Source organism: Triplophysa rosa, linkage group LG9 (genome assembly GCF_024868665.1).
Source record: "Triplophysa rosa linkage group LG9, Trosa_1v2, whole genome shotgun sequence".
Lineage (NCBI taxonomy): Eukaryota > Metazoa > Chordata > Actinopteri > Cypriniformes > Nemacheilidae > Triplophysa > Triplophysa rosa.
This window is the reverse complement of record NC_079898.1, coordinates 2,202,503-2,217,659: the sequence shown is the minus strand read 5'-3', so window position 1 is coordinate 2,217,659 and position 15,157 is coordinate 2,202,503. Positions and strand designations below refer to the sequence as shown.

The following is a 15,157-nucleotide window of genomic DNA, read 5'->3' as shown; positions in this document are numbered from 1 at the left end:
GTAACCGAAGCAGGTACGGAACAAAGTTATCCCACAGAGAAACCCCTTTCAGTAAAATAGGACTCAAACCACTCTAAGGCTGAATCACAGATACCAACCTCAGTTTTTAACCCGTTTAAAAGAATGCAGTGATCCACTGTATCAAATGCCGCACTTAAATCCTACAATACCAAAACTGCACAATTTCCAGAATCCACAAATAGTAACAAGTCGTTAACCACTCTTAACAAGGCAGATTCAGTACTATGCTTAGATCTTAAGCCAGACTGATAAGGATCCAGTATCTTATTCCCAATTAAATAAGGGGATAACTGATTTAACACAGCTTTCTCTAATACTTTGGATAAAAAAATGTAATGGACCCTGATGTTTGTAGTGTAACCGAAGAACCTTTTGATTGTTTTATCCAAAAAACTGACATCCTGCTAAACCTATGCGGTACAACAGAATATTAGTTAAGCCTAAGGAAATGTTTATTCATCAGTCAATAAATATCTGATTTAAAGCCTCTATATTGTGTTGACGTCTTTGATTATTTGTCATTTACTTCAGTATCTAACAACAATGTCTGATGCAGAAGTAAAAAAAATGAATTTTTACATTAAATCACAACACACTTGTTCAGACTAGCAAATCTAAATTACTTGTACAGAGGCCCTAAAGGGACATGGTGATGGAACAAATATAAGATGGGAAACAAACATATATAACGTATATCAATGCTTTTGCGTTCATTTAGAAAAGTTTTGCGTTGCATTCACCTGCAAAGAATTGTAGTTCTGAAGGTTTATAAACAATAAGAGAGGGCAATGTATTTAACTTTTGCTAATTTATTTTATTCCATGTACTGTAATATGTAAACAAGTATTATGCATTTACTTTACAGAGAATCGAGAAATGGAGCGGAGCGGTGTGAATGCAAAATGCTTCGAGCAAATTGTTGCCACTCCACTCCGCTTACATACTCTTATGAGCAAAAGGTATGCCGAATGCGGACAAAACTCATAATTGAGTCTATGTACAATATGCAAGAATTTCCGCAATAATATAAGCCAGCTGGAAAACTTCCAGTGAACCGACAAATGAGAGAGCATCTAACAAACAATGTTTAGTTAAGTAGGACGCTGGCTGGAAAAATAAACCACATAGAGAAACAGAAACATTTAACTAAAAAAGTAGACAGTGTCACGGCTCGTGGTGGGAAAGAACCCAATTGCAGGCAGCGGGGATGAAGGTGTTAACAAAAGATAAAACACAAAACAAGAACCCACGTGGGGGTAAAATAACAAGGGATAAACAGGGACAAAGACTAACTAAATACTAGACTAACAAACAATAGACATGAACTAAACTCAACACTTACTACGATGAGACAGGGGAATCCACAACAGGAACACAAGCATGATGAGCCGGTAAGCACGACATGAAACCACGTAGCAAACACAATGACCAAACACAGGACAATGAAACATGAGGGCATTAAATAGGAAAGACAAACGAGGGATAACGACAGGAAGGTGAGGGTAATCAGACACGGCCGGGAAACAATACAGGAAACGAGAGGGGCGGGGCCAATGACGAGACGCTGGAGAGGACGCATATTATTGTCAAAAGGACAATAATATGTTTCTCTCCACACATAACCAAAGACTTTGTCATGGCTCTGCCTCAGGACCAGGAAATCCAAGACTAAAAGCAGAACCATGACAGACAGTTAGGGGTTAGTCATTGGGAACAGGCGTGTTTTTAGTTGTTTTTGAAGGGTGAAGCTGGGTGAAGGTTTTTGTAAGCGATTTGGTGCCTCGTTGAGTCACTAGGCATAGAGGACGATGGGGAACGTAGACCTGTATGAATGAAGGGGGTGAGTTTCCTTTCACTTTTGCGAAGACCATTGTCAGTGATTTAGATTTGATGTGGGCAGGGCAGCTACAGGTAGCCATTGGAGTGAAATCAGCAGGGGTGTGACGTGGGCTCTTTTAGGCTGATTGAAGACCTACATGTGCTGCTGCGTTCTGGGTCATCAGCAGGGGCCTGGCTGCGTTGGCTGGAAGGCCAACCAGTAGGGCGATAATATACTTTTGGCGTTAGTCATGCCATAACATCAACTGCATGAGGGGACAACAGATCTCTGTGTTTCTCCTCAGCAAATTTCAATTCAATCATCACATTTCACACTCTTTTAAGGCAGCGAGTATAGTATGAAATCCCATAGCTGTCAGTTCAGCGGAAATGTCTGCTCTAGCTTATCGGAAGGAAGTAACCATGCATATAGTCTATTATCACGTTGAGATGAGTTTCACGCTTGGAGCGCCAGTACAGACAAACCTGTCCAGCCTTTTCCATTGACCTTCAATAGACTTGACAAATCCCCTTCATGCCCCTTGTCTGTCCTGTGTGCAGGTCAAGAGGAATCGAGCTGTACTCCACCCATCCAGTGTCCCAGTGATTGTACCTGTCTGGAGACAGTGATACGCTGCAGCAACAAACATTTAAGCGTCTTACCCAAAGGCATTCCACGCAACGTCACCGAGCTGTGAGACTGACTTTATTACACCTCTGAACATCTGTTCAACTCTAGTGAACATTTAAAGTCAAATACAAAAATGTTCTCAAAAGCTACATGTAGCTGTTAATAATTAACTGATACAAACACAGACAGACAGATGTTTGCTGTAAAAGTGACTCTCTGCTTGAAATAATTTGCTTTTGCTATAAAATCACAAGAGATAAATGGAAGAACATTATTAGCGAATGAGAGTTTGCTGGAACGTGATGTCATTGATACTGTGAACTGTGACCGGGGAAAGCTGCTGCAGTCGTTGTGTAATGAGGATCATTTTCAGTGGGAGTGACTGAAATCACACACACACAGTCACCAGATGCCTTGCGTTCCCTAAGAGCATGAAAACCTCTCATTTACACTTTGCTCTCACTGATTCCAGGCCTGTTTCCAGGTGTGTTCTGGAGTCACATCATTATTACCCCTAATTTACCCCTAACAGCCAGACTTACCCTAACTCCCATAAACCCACAACCAGCTGCTGGGATTTCTGTGGAATGCATTTCACATTCCCTGTGCATTCTTCACGTTCATTGAAAGGACGACACAACAGCGAAACACAAACACAAAAGAAGTTTTACTTTACTTTCACATATACAATTAAAAGCAGAATGTATGACGTGTGCTACATTCATTCTCTTCTTCAATCATTCGATATCTTTGTCTGAGGAACTGAATTCTCTATAAATTTAATCTACACGTCTGCATATTAACCTGCTATAATGTTAGCAGTCACGTGACATGCGAAAACCAATGGCATGGTTTGGCATCGATTTGTCTTTACAATGCACGTTTTGATAAGCACAAGTATTACCAAGGTAGAAAACTTGCAGGTTTGGAAAAATATGTTAGTGAGTAACTGATGCGGAAAAGAGAATCAGTAAGCAGTGAGATTAAAGGCTGGGTCTTTAACATTGAGCTCCTGTCTGCAGATACTTGGATGGAAACCTGTTCAGCATTGTGCCACAAGAGCTGTCCACCTTCAAAAATCTGCAGCTGGTGTATGTCTCTCTATATTCTTTGCAACTTTTAGTTTTTTTTTTATTTAATTTAAATTATGTTTATGTTCATCTTCTGGTTCTTTTCAGAGACCTAAGTAACAACAAAATCAGCTCCCTAACCAGTTCTTCATTTGCCAACATGAGTCAGCTTACTACCTTGTATGTGTTATTACATTCATTTTTTAAGCTATTATCACAGTATGGCAGTTTATTTTGGTTGGTTTTCGTCTTCCAGGATTCTCAGCTATAATGCTCTTCGTTGTATTCCAACTCTGGCATTTGCGGGTCTTCGATCTCTCCGCTTGCTGTACGTATCTTTTTGTCTTTTTATCTTCCAATCGCATCTCTCTTTTTTGCCCTAATGAAAATTAACCACAATAAGTGACATTCAAAACATTTGCTAGGATTCTATTTTGCTTACATCTGTTTTGGCTGCCCACATTCTTCCACTTTTAGTGAGGTTTGCAGTTTAGCGAATTTGCAAGCCCTAAATTGCACAGTACATTAATGCAGTGTTTGAGCTCCATCATCTTAGGCCTATTTCCCAGACATTTATGTTTCACAAAATGCATTCTGGATTGAATGAGCTGTGAGTTGCTTTTCTGTGTTTTTCTGCTTTCGCGAAGCGCAGAAAAATACCTTGAAACTGCAGCATTGTGTCTAGTTAGGACAGAAGATGAGCATGCTAAAAGATCATTGAAGTCTGAAGCCACTAAAGTAGTCTTTAGCTTTATATCACGCTGATAACTCGCACATTATAATATTTTATACAACAGTTCTTTCTGGTTCTCGAATATGATTGGCTGAAAGCCATGCGATATTCCACCAGTATCACCATTGTTTGTATCACTCCGGCACTAAGCTAACTCAGACTATGCTGTCTTCACAACTGCGTCACTCTGAAGAAGCTAGACCGCTAACAAACAAACAAACAAACGAAGCAGTTGATCCTTTCCAGAATGTTTACTTCTGTGATCCTTTCTCATTTTTTGTAAAACAGACATACAATAACATAGATAAGCAAGATATGAAATTACACGCGTGCACTGCAATCTGCACATGGGTGTAAATTATCATATTATACTATATAATACATGCGTTTTTTTAGGTCTCTGCATGGCAATGACATCTCGGAGCTGCCTGACGGGATTTTCAATGATGCTACATCGCTGTCACATCTGTGAGTAATCAAACAAACACACTCACAAATCTATTTACATCAGTGTCGGTTCATGCTGGACCATGTTTGAAAATTTTCAGGGCTATTGGGGCGAACCCACTGTATTGTGATTGCCGACTGCGCTGGCTCTCTGACTGGGTGAAAACCGGCTATAAGGAGCCTGGAATTGCCCGCTGTGTCAGCCCGCATGGCATGGAGGGCAAACTGCTTCTAACCACTCCTGCCAAGAGGTTTGAATGTCAAGGTAAAAAATAATCAATAATCAAAGTTTACGCAAAATAATCCATGCGTAAACTAAAGCAGAAATCAAAAATCAAAACAAACCACACAAAAGTGTGATCCCGTGAGCACTTTCCATGTGCAGGTCAAAGCATGTATGAAGCCCACTGTATCATGTTTTTTTTGGGAACTGAAGAGGCTCATTTAGGCTTGTGTGTGCAGGTGAGGTGGACACTGCCATACTGGCAAAATGTAACCCATGTGTGTCTAGTCCCTGTTTAAACGGCGGGACCTGTCACACAGATGAGCTGGACGGCTACAGGTGCAGCTGTTTAGAAGGGTTTAAGGTAAGTACACACAACATGTCATCAGTCTGAGCGCTGACAGAACATGAAACATTTATGTGTTTGCTGTTTTGCCCAGGGCAAGAACTGTGATATAGTACCTAATGCTTGTGTCAGCGAGCCCTGTCAACATGGAGGAACATGCAGCGTGTCTGAAGAAAACAATAAAGCCTACAGGTCAGTGTGCTTTGATCATCTGAACGTTTCTATTATAGTGGCAGACATAATATCAAAGATATAACAACAAACAAGCTTTCCATTGATGTATGGTTTGTTAGGATAGGATAATATTTGGCTGAGGAAATGACCTTGTTGTCCAACAGAGGTGCTGTAGTAGGCCGTTGCTAAAAAGAAACAGTTTTGTTTTAACGCTCTCGGTGGGCTTACGGCTGTAATGACGTTGTGGAGAGTGGATGAACCCGAAAGCAGAAATTCTGAGCTTTACTGTACATAGATACCAAACTTGAGTGGTTTCCAAAGAGCAGTGAGTGAATTGTGTCGGCATGTTTCCATCTTTTTTTGTTCGCGATTTTGCTGTATCCACTCACAAAAATAATGTTTTGATTATATTTAAATGTTTGATATATTTACAAAATATCTTCATGGAACATGATCATAAAGATTTTTGGCATAAAAGAAAAAAATATAATTTTGACCCATACAATGTATTCTTGGGTATTGCTACAAATATACCCACGCTACTTATGACTGGTTTTGTGGTCCAAGGTCACATATACAGACAATAACAAAGGCCCTAAAACAGAGCTTTGTGGCAATCCATAAATTACATGCATTAGATTTGATGATTCACCATTTTAATGAAAAAATTAAACGGTCAGATAGGTAGGATCTAAACCACTGTCATGCTATTGTAATGCTATTGGGTCACTTTATGTCTTTTCTGAGGTTTGTTTCTGTTAAACGGTATATATAGAACTGCCATACATTTAATATTCTCTTACACAGCTCTTAGAGGATTTGATCCCGTTGGAAACTCTTATTCTTTGTTTTCTCAGCTGTTCCTGTCCTGCTGGCTTTGAAGGTTTCACATGTGAGATTGACATTGAAGAGTGTAAAGATAATGACTGTCAGAATGGAGCAACCTGTATAGATGGCCTCAACAACTACACTTGTTTATGCTCTCCTTTTTACACAGGTCTGTAATAAACTTACTCAACATATATCATACTAGCACCTTATTATTATTATTCAATGCGAACCATCTTTAATCTCTTTTACTCTCTCTCTCTGTGTGTGTGTGTAGGGGAGATGTGTGAAGAACTGGAGGATATGTGTGCTTCTGGTCGAAGTCCCTGTAAGCACCAATCCACCTGCGTCATTACAGCCACCGGCCCAAAGTAAACACACTTCTCCTGTCATCTCGTAACCATGTTTATAGCTTTTTATAAGCTAATATTTCAAATACTTGATTCAGAAAGCAGATAACAAAAGCGCCTCATATTGAATGCTTTCGTATGTGTGTGCTTTAGATGTATATGTGCACCTGGTTTCGTGGGTGATGACTGCAGCGTAAACTATGATGACTGTAAAGAACACAAGTGCCATGACAGGGCAGAATGTTTGGATGAAATAAACGGATACACCTGTGATTGTCCACAGGGCTACAGGTCAGTACCACAGAGAAAGTATATAAAAAAATGTACCCAAATAAAAAATAGTAATGAAGTATTTTTAGAGTGAAAAGGTGGACAGTAAGTATTTTTTATTAGTTTTTGTACTTGTAACAAATTTTACTTTACTACATTCTAAAGCAGTGTTTCTCAACTGGTGGGTAACGAGACCGTTCTAAGTGGGTCGCGGAGGGTCGCGGAGTGTAGTTTAAGAATCAAAATCAACAACAAGAAACTTAATTCTAAATGTTTTTCTGATGCGAGACTTTTATTTTGAAAGACATGCGTGAAGGCTGTTGGCAGATGCCTGAGCAAGTGAGCGCTCGGTGTCTCAATTCAATATCTGTGTTTAGGTAAGATGTTGTCAGACTGAATGTCAGTGTCATTATTTCACTTCAGAAAAACGAACTATCCTGTCCTGTCAGATGTTATACAGAGCTGTTCTCACACAAATGTCTTTAAAGTAAAGTACCTGAAATCACATAACTGGTACTTCATGTGTTAGCTGGGCAGAATGTACATGAAGGTATGATGTTCACATTCATCTTTCATTAACAGTTCATGTTAGTATTGTGTATTCACCACGGAACTCTTATTTCCATAACCCCAAAATGCCATGTTATTTTTGCTTTGAGTTATTTTGAATATGTTTATAATATGGTGGTGGCTACACATGACGTCATATGTCCTAAAAAAGTGGGTCGCTGCTTAATGACCATGGGAAAGTGTGGGTCTCATTGCCAAACCAATTGAGAAGTGGAGTAAAAAGTATGATATTATGCTTTAGAACCACTGTTCTAAAGCATAATATCATACTTTTTACTTCACTACATTACATTTATGTATTTTGTACATTTTTTACCTTAAAGGGGTCATATGGCGTGAATACATGTTTTTCTGTAGCTTTGGTGTGTTATAAGTTGCCCATGCATGTATTAGACACATAAAATTGCAAAAATTAAAGTGTCGGAACAAAAGATGCATTCTATCTAAAGCGAATGCTCACCCAGACCTGCCTGAAACGCCTCGTGTAACCACACCCCCACAAATCTATGTCAGTTCATGGTATGATTTGACAAAGACCGCCCAAATGTATAGTATACGCAAGTAAGGTGGACGTTCCTGTCAGTGCAATTGTTTTGGAACCTGATGTTCCAAATATGGTAAGAGGCGTCACATTTCCATCACACGCTTGCAGTATTCCACCAATCACTACGCACTGGTTAACTGGCCAATCATAGCACACCTCGCTTTTCAGATCGATGAAGTTTGTAAAAAAATCTGCACGTTTCAGAGAGGCGGGGCAAAGAGGAGATACAAACATGCACGGTATGTGGAAATACAGCGTTTTTGAACCTTAAATCATGTATACACATTGCATTACATCTAAAACAAATGAAAATATTCGTTTTAGCCCTGTCATATGACCCCTTTAAATACCTAGGGTAACTTATATTAAAAATCTAGACCCTGTCACGTAGCATGGTGCAATATAAAGCACATGATGAAGAAGATAATCCACAATAAGCATTTATTCAATACATCCAAGCGAAAGAGTCTTGGCCATGGCAGGGAGCACTGGGGCAGGCTGGAGTGGCCTCTCGAACAGACTCATTGGTTTGAGGGGCCTCTGGAGGAGCAGAAGAGTATTTCTAGAGTGTGTACCCCAAACACACAATAGAACTGTGGAAAACACAGGAAGTGCAGACAATATTAGTGGGTTTGGCGCTTCTGGTGTGGCACTCTGCCGTGGCGGCCATGATGGCCATGACGGCTGGAGGCCCTGCTGTGGCAGTCATGATGGCTTACTGCCCAGCATCCTCATCAGCATCCCCTATGCTGAGCATGTAACCAACTAAAAGCAAGATGTAATCAATGAATTCTGCAAGCAACACTCAAGGACCATCATGGAGGAGTTTAGCTTGGAGTTGTTCGTTGAGTCCATAACAATAGAAATCTATCAGTTCAAGATCTGGAAGGTCAGTAAGGTATGCAATGTCAAAAGTATTTGATGTGGTCCTTGAGGGGGCAATTACCTTGACAAAGATGGATTAACCTCTCTACTGGATCTGCTGGACATTGCACACAGGAAATGGGGAACACAAAAGACAACAAGACAGAGGAAACAGGCTGGGATCGTGACATTCTTACTAGATTCGTATTAATAATGCAGTTTAAAGCTCTCTAATAAAAATATTAAGAAATTGGTCCCAAAAGTGTTTCTTTTTTGACAATTCGATTTGACACTTTTAAATAAAAAATAAAGTAACTAACAAAATAGATCATTGAAAGCGTAGACATATCTTGATGTCTGTAAATTGTTGCTCAATTGACCCTTCTCAAAGCCTGCCCCCTTTTCTGATGTCCGACGCCAAAGCGCTCCCACTGCACTAAAGAATATTTATTGTGAAATTATCATTTCTGGAAAAAATGACGTGTACTTTCAGCCAAAAGCAGTAAGAAGGTCTGCAATATGCATTTAAAGTATAAATTCAGGATGTGAAAGTGACTAAGTAAACAAAATAAAGTTTGAAATACAAATTCAAAATAATATCGGAGTTATGATTGGTCAGGTCACCTGTCAATCAAACTTCAGGCAAAGGGTAAATTGGTAGCTCATTGCATTAGCTAAGGTGTAAAGGTCGTCATGGGGTTGATTCCCAGGCAACACATTTTGATAAAATGGATAGCTTCAAGTTGCTTTGGATAAGCGTCTGTCATAATGTGTGTAAATATAAATAAGGAACTAATGTTTAAATGAAAATTTGCTTTGAGCTTATAAAAGTTGGCCTTACTGTAAATGTTGTGAGCAGTGGACAGCTGTGTGAAGTGCCATCTACCCCGCAATCTCCATGCGACCTGGCCGACTGTCAGAACAATGCGCCCTGTGTGGAGCGAGGCGGCCATCCGCTGTGTCAGTGCCTGGAAGGGTTTGGTGGACCACGCTGTGAAAAGTTGGTTAGCGTTAACTTTGTGGACCGAGACTCCTACTTGCTCCTGAGTGACCTAAAGAACTGGCCACACGCCAACATCACTTTACAGGTATTCACCGAAGACCAAATTTGACACAATTTATTTTTGAAAAGTATTTATACAATACACTAATAGTGCCACTGAACACGAATCTTCAATGTAGACAACAATAAATAAAGAATGTGCCCCAATGATGCTCTGAAAGCTATTGTTGAGCTTATTCAGTTATTTTGCACATTATCAGGCAAATCACTGTCATAGGTAACACTTTACTGTTCCCTGGAGTTCTTTTGAGCTCTTTTGAACCCATATAATGGAGCTATGACCATGCTTTGTCATACTTTATCTGTGCAAAGTCTACCCAAGCAGTGTAATGGTGTTTCTTATTCAACATATTATTTGCTTTTCATAACTACTTTATTAAAGTGGCTTGGCGAATCTGACTGATAAAGCAGCAGGTCGCTTTGTTCTGTTCCAGGGTTGCCATATCTGTGTAACACAACCAGCCCAATGGCTATTCAAAACTAGCTGGAAATCCACAGACTTGGCAACACTGTTCTAAAATGGATAACGGTTTCTTTGGTAGGTGTCCACAGCAGAAGACAATGGCATTCTTCTGTACAATGGAGACAATGATCACATTGCTGTAGAACTTTATGAGGGTCATGTTAAAGTCAGCTATGACCCTGGCAGCCACTCAAGTCATGCAATTTACAGGTGAGATTCACGTTAGTTGGTTTTTGTATTGAATATTGACAGACTATGCAAAGGATAGTTAAGAATCAACATAAGAGTAATATTGATATTAGTATATTTTTATGTTGTTGGTTTTACGGAGATACTGAAGGTACTGAAATATGTCTTTCAATTTTCTGTTGTTTGTTTTGTCCGCAGTACTGAGACCATCAATGATGGTGAGTTCCACACAGTAGAGCTGGTGACCTTTGACCAGATGGTGAACCTGTCTATAGATGGTGGCAGGCCAACGACAATGGACAGCTTTGGCAAAGAGCAACCCTTGAGGGGAGAGACGCCACTATATGTGGGAGGTAAGGATGCACCACAGATTTTTACTTTTATTTCAGGCACTGTAAATTACAGTCAATCACATCTACACATCCATAAATGCACCTCACACTTATACAGGCACTGCATTAATTTTGCTCCCCAATTTCTGTAGTTTGTTTTTCAAATTTAAGGACAAATGTTTTGTCCCACATTACCCAGTCTCTGGTCATGTAATTCATTGCAACCAGCAATAATGGCAGTTGAATCAGTAGAGCTATAACCAGATTTGAATGTGAATGCTGTACATTTCACCATTCATTGCCCCAAAAGTAATCTTATATTTTCTCTATAAATTAGGCATGCCGGTCGATGTCCACCCCACAGCCCCCCGCATATGGCAGATCCAGAATGGCTCTAGTTTCCATGGTTGTATTCAGAACCTGTACATCAATAATGAGCTACAGGACTTTACCAAAACTCAGATGAAACCCGGTGTGGTGCCTGGGTGCGAGCCTTGCAGAAAGATATATTGCTTGCATGGCATTTGTCAACCCAGTACAGCCACAGGCCCTGTTTGTCACTGCCAGCATGGATGGAGTGGGCAACACTGTGACCAGCCTGCGGCAAACCCCTGCCTTGGCAATAAGTGAGTGGATGATTGACCTTAACTGTAATACCTTGCATGTACAATAAAAATGATTAGCCCTTTGGAGATCTTGGGTTTTGAGGTATAACTCCAGGACTCCAGGTTTTGGTGACCTTCAAAACATATTTAATCAATAGAGATGTGTAATATGTCTCACTGGAAATCCCAACCCAAAACCAGACTGGCAGCTGGTTTCTTCATATTAGTCAAAATGTTGACACAATATTTTTCTCAAATTATGACCCCGTGCACACAAACAAGGTTGCCTGAAGCAGCAAAACAGCTCCACAGCATTATGCTCCCCCCACCGTTTTAACTGTTGGGACTTTTAGACCTCTCAACATCAACATCATGTGAATGAACAGCTCCATTTTGGTCTCATCAAACCAAAGGACACAATACCAAAAGCTTCAAATAATCGCAGGCAAACTTCAGTTTTCCAGTTGGGCAATGACACTTCAGTACGAAGGTCTGGCTACGCGAGACCACAAAACTATATAATTTGCAGACTAAGATAGCTAAAAACCATCAGAAGAGCGAAAACAAAACTTGAGAGTCCTTTGCAATGTACGGCTGGAGGTTCACACTTCTTTGGAAACATGTCCAGACAGCTATCACTGAAATGAACAATTTCTTAAACTGAAATGGAATTTCAAATAAATGTCAACATTTGTTTTCGTTACACACAAAAACCCCAAGATTGCTGAATGTACCATAGGATTTCAAAATGTACTTGCAATTTGTCTTCTTTTTAAATGACGTGGCTTGAATGATGTTAACGTTGGGCAGAATTATAAAAGAAATGGGCCTAATAATTTAGACCGTAATTATAAGCAAACCCTTAGATCTTTAATGTGTAATTGTCATTTTAAACAGGTGCGTTCATGGGAAATGCATTCCAATGGACTTGCAGTCGTACCGTTGCGAATGTCAGGAGGGTTTTCACGGTGCCCTGTGCAACCAGCAGGAAGAGCTGTTTAATCCATGCCGAAAGCTTCAATGCAAACATGGTCACTGTCAGATCTCAGACACTGGAGATGCCTACTGTCATTGTGAGGCTGGCTACAGCGGAGAGTCATGTGACAGGGGTAAGACAATGCCAAACTTTCTTCATTTGCAGATTTAGCGGTTTTTGGCAGCTGGTACAGTAATGCAGAATTCCAAGAAAATACCATTTGCTACTATTTTGCACTCTGTTTGCCCAACGTGAAATTGGACTTGTTGATAGGTCAAATGGTGCTCATAAACGGCATCAGCAAATGCTTTGGTGTATTTTAATGCAACGTGGTACTAGGATTCTCGCAGTTTGTTAAATGCCATTTCGATACATTTCATTCTGTTTTTGTTTTAGAGTCCGTGTGTCACGGGGAGCCAGTGCGAGACTTCTACCAGGTCCAGCGTGGCTACGCCATCTGTCAGACCACACGCATGGTGTCGTGGGTGGAGTGCAGTGGTGTCTGCGACACGGGCTCATGCTGCACCAGCCAAAGGATGAAGCGCAGGAAGTACACATTTGAGTGTAGCGACGGCACATCCTTCAGTGAGGAGGTTGAAAAGACCCTCAAGTGTGGCTGTGTGGGGTGCATGTAGAACATAAACACTAGCATCACCTCTCCATCACAGTTTGAAAGAACTGCAGAAAGAGCCATCACTAATAACAAAAGTCAACAGAAATATCGATGATCAATATCTTTCATTGGGTATACAGAAACATACCCCACCCACCCCTCACCAGAGCCTGAAATTTTAAACTCTTTGTCCACGTATAAGGTCTCAGAAAGATATAATATTAAGAACTCTGCTGACAGGAAGACGAGGAAGATGGCCTCAGGCTCGTTTCAGCCCAAACGCAAGACAGTGGTAGCGTGTTAGAACAGAATGCTGGTCTTTCATCAGACCTCTCTGTGCTGCAAGAAGTGTATTCGTGCAGATGAGGCTTGGTCATGGTGATGAATGTGGGCGAATACACAAAACCACCCTCAACAACATACAAAAGATCTAGGTTCAAGAGAGAGGCATGGAAAGACATGCTGTCTTACCAGTGAATTTATCCAAAACCGAATAGTTGTGAAGACTAGATTTAGACTGAAGGCAAAGTGTTGACTTTCACCGTGTCCTCAAGCCCAACTTCACTGCAAATACAGCCGCATTGACAAACGGTCCCGTGAAAGTCATAAGTACTTCTGTCAGAACATGAGGAGCTCTGTGATGCTCCTGGTGCCAACAACTTGGAAAGGGAAGTCCTTATAATAATTAGACTGTCCATAGCTATAGATAGAAGAAACAAATGAAATTCAAACAACAGGAAACATTGATCTCATGGTCACTGATGTATTTCATATGCCTGTCACAGGATGTAAGATGAAGTCCATTCACTAGGCAGATGTTTCTTGTCATGTGACAATGTCTGCTTTAATATTATTATTCATTTTACTGAGCAGAAGAAAGAACAGCCCTCATCAAAAGAAACTGGTCAGTGTTGAAAGGGGTAAAAAAGATATACTTTTACATTAAGATTAGGGCAGATGCCTTTATCCAAAAAGACCTTTTCCAACAAGATTCAGTGCCGAGGGGCCTTTAATTAGTGCGAAATCTCAAATCTTTTGACATCACCATGCATTCCGCTTCTCCGCAATGTACAAAGACAAAGTGGTCTTTCAAATTCATTACAGCTACATATTACTGCATTTGTGATTTTTGAAAATTGACTTGTGTATCTTGCTATGATTGTTAAATACGTAAAACAAAAGTGATGTTTGGATTATTTCGTCAAGTTTTGATGGGTGTTTGTTTTTACTTTGATTTCATTTGCCTAACTCCCCTAGACCTTTACTTTATACAGAAATGTTTAACAGATTCTAATATATATTTGTATTTCATTTCGGTATAGTATTTTTATATGTTAAATAAATTTGTTTTCAGGACATTATCATCGAACAGAAGTGTGAAATTGGGTGATGTGGTGTTTATTTGGTCGTTTAATTCACTTTGCTAATACAGACTGCAGCGGTTTTGCAGTGGTGGCCATAGGCAAATGTTTCATTAGCTTTACTTAGACGAGAGCCAGTGTTAATTGTTTTTAGTATTGTAAATGTTTTCCATGTGAATAGCAGATTTTTAATCATTTTAAATATTTGTAATAATTTATTCTGTGATCAAGGACAGACCAAACATCAAGAGCAAATGAACCTTTACTCGACAGCGTGACTTTCCAGATGGTAAATTATGCATACGTAAGCAAGGAGGTTCTGTAAACGGTATTATATCATTGCAGATGTTTTCTCATGACACAACGAGGAGCTAAACCATCCTCCACTCGTAAGACTTCATGATGAAAGAACCTTTGCTCTTATCTTCAGAAGTTACACAAACTAAATGCAGTTACTCAGAATTTTAAGCAGCATCAAACATGTTTACTGAACTTTCTTTTTCATTCATTAAAATATTTGAATATGTAAGTGTGCAATATCGTCTATGCCTGGTTTCTCAAAACCATTGAAATATTGTTGATGAGTGATTGAAGGAATATTGCAAAAACGTCAGAATAATCTGCCAGGAATCAAACACTAAACACACTGATGTCTCTGCACGTAAT

General features: G+C 39.9%; 1 protein-coding gene across 3 annotated transcripts in view; it reads left to right on the top strand.

Moving 5' to 3' along the window:
• The window catches only part of slit1a (slit homolog 1a (Drosophila)), a 111,977-nt gene extending 96,957 nt beyond the window's left edge, over window positions 1-15,020 (top strand). For all 3 annotated transcript variants that reach the window (XM_057342730.1, XM_057342729.1, XM_057342731.1), the window contains 17 exons: window positions 2,401-2,533; window positions 3,493-3,561; window positions 3,649-3,720; window positions 3,797-3,868; window positions 4,670-4,741; window positions 4,822-4,985; window positions 5,183-5,307; window positions 5,384-5,481; window positions 6,321-6,460; window positions 6,569-6,662; window positions 6,795-6,932; window positions 9,749-9,977; window positions 10,495-10,625; window positions 10,803-10,957; window positions 11,274-11,562; window positions 12,439-12,650; window positions 12,914-15,020. In XM_057342730.1, coding sequence (XP_057198713.1) covers window positions 2,401-2,533; window positions 3,493-3,561; window positions 3,649-3,720; window positions 3,797-3,868; window positions 4,670-4,741; window positions 4,822-4,985; window positions 5,183-5,307; window positions 5,384-5,481; window positions 6,321-6,460; window positions 6,569-6,662; window positions 6,795-6,932; window positions 9,749-9,977; window positions 10,495-10,625; window positions 10,803-10,957; window positions 11,274-11,562; window positions 12,439-12,650; window positions 12,914-13,152 — 2,432 coding nt within the window. In that variant the 3' untranslated portion in view covers window positions 13,153-15,020. The remainder of the gene's footprint in view (window positions 1-2,400; window positions 2,534-3,492; window positions 3,562-3,648; window positions 3,721-3,796; window positions 3,869-4,669; window positions 4,742-4,821; window positions 4,986-5,182; window positions 5,308-5,383; window positions 5,482-6,320; window positions 6,461-6,568; window positions 6,663-6,794; window positions 6,933-9,748; window positions 9,978-10,494; window positions 10,626-10,802; window positions 10,958-11,273; window positions 11,563-12,438; window positions 12,651-12,913) is intronic.
• The last annotated feature ends 137 nt before the right edge of the window (window positions 15,021-15,157 follow it).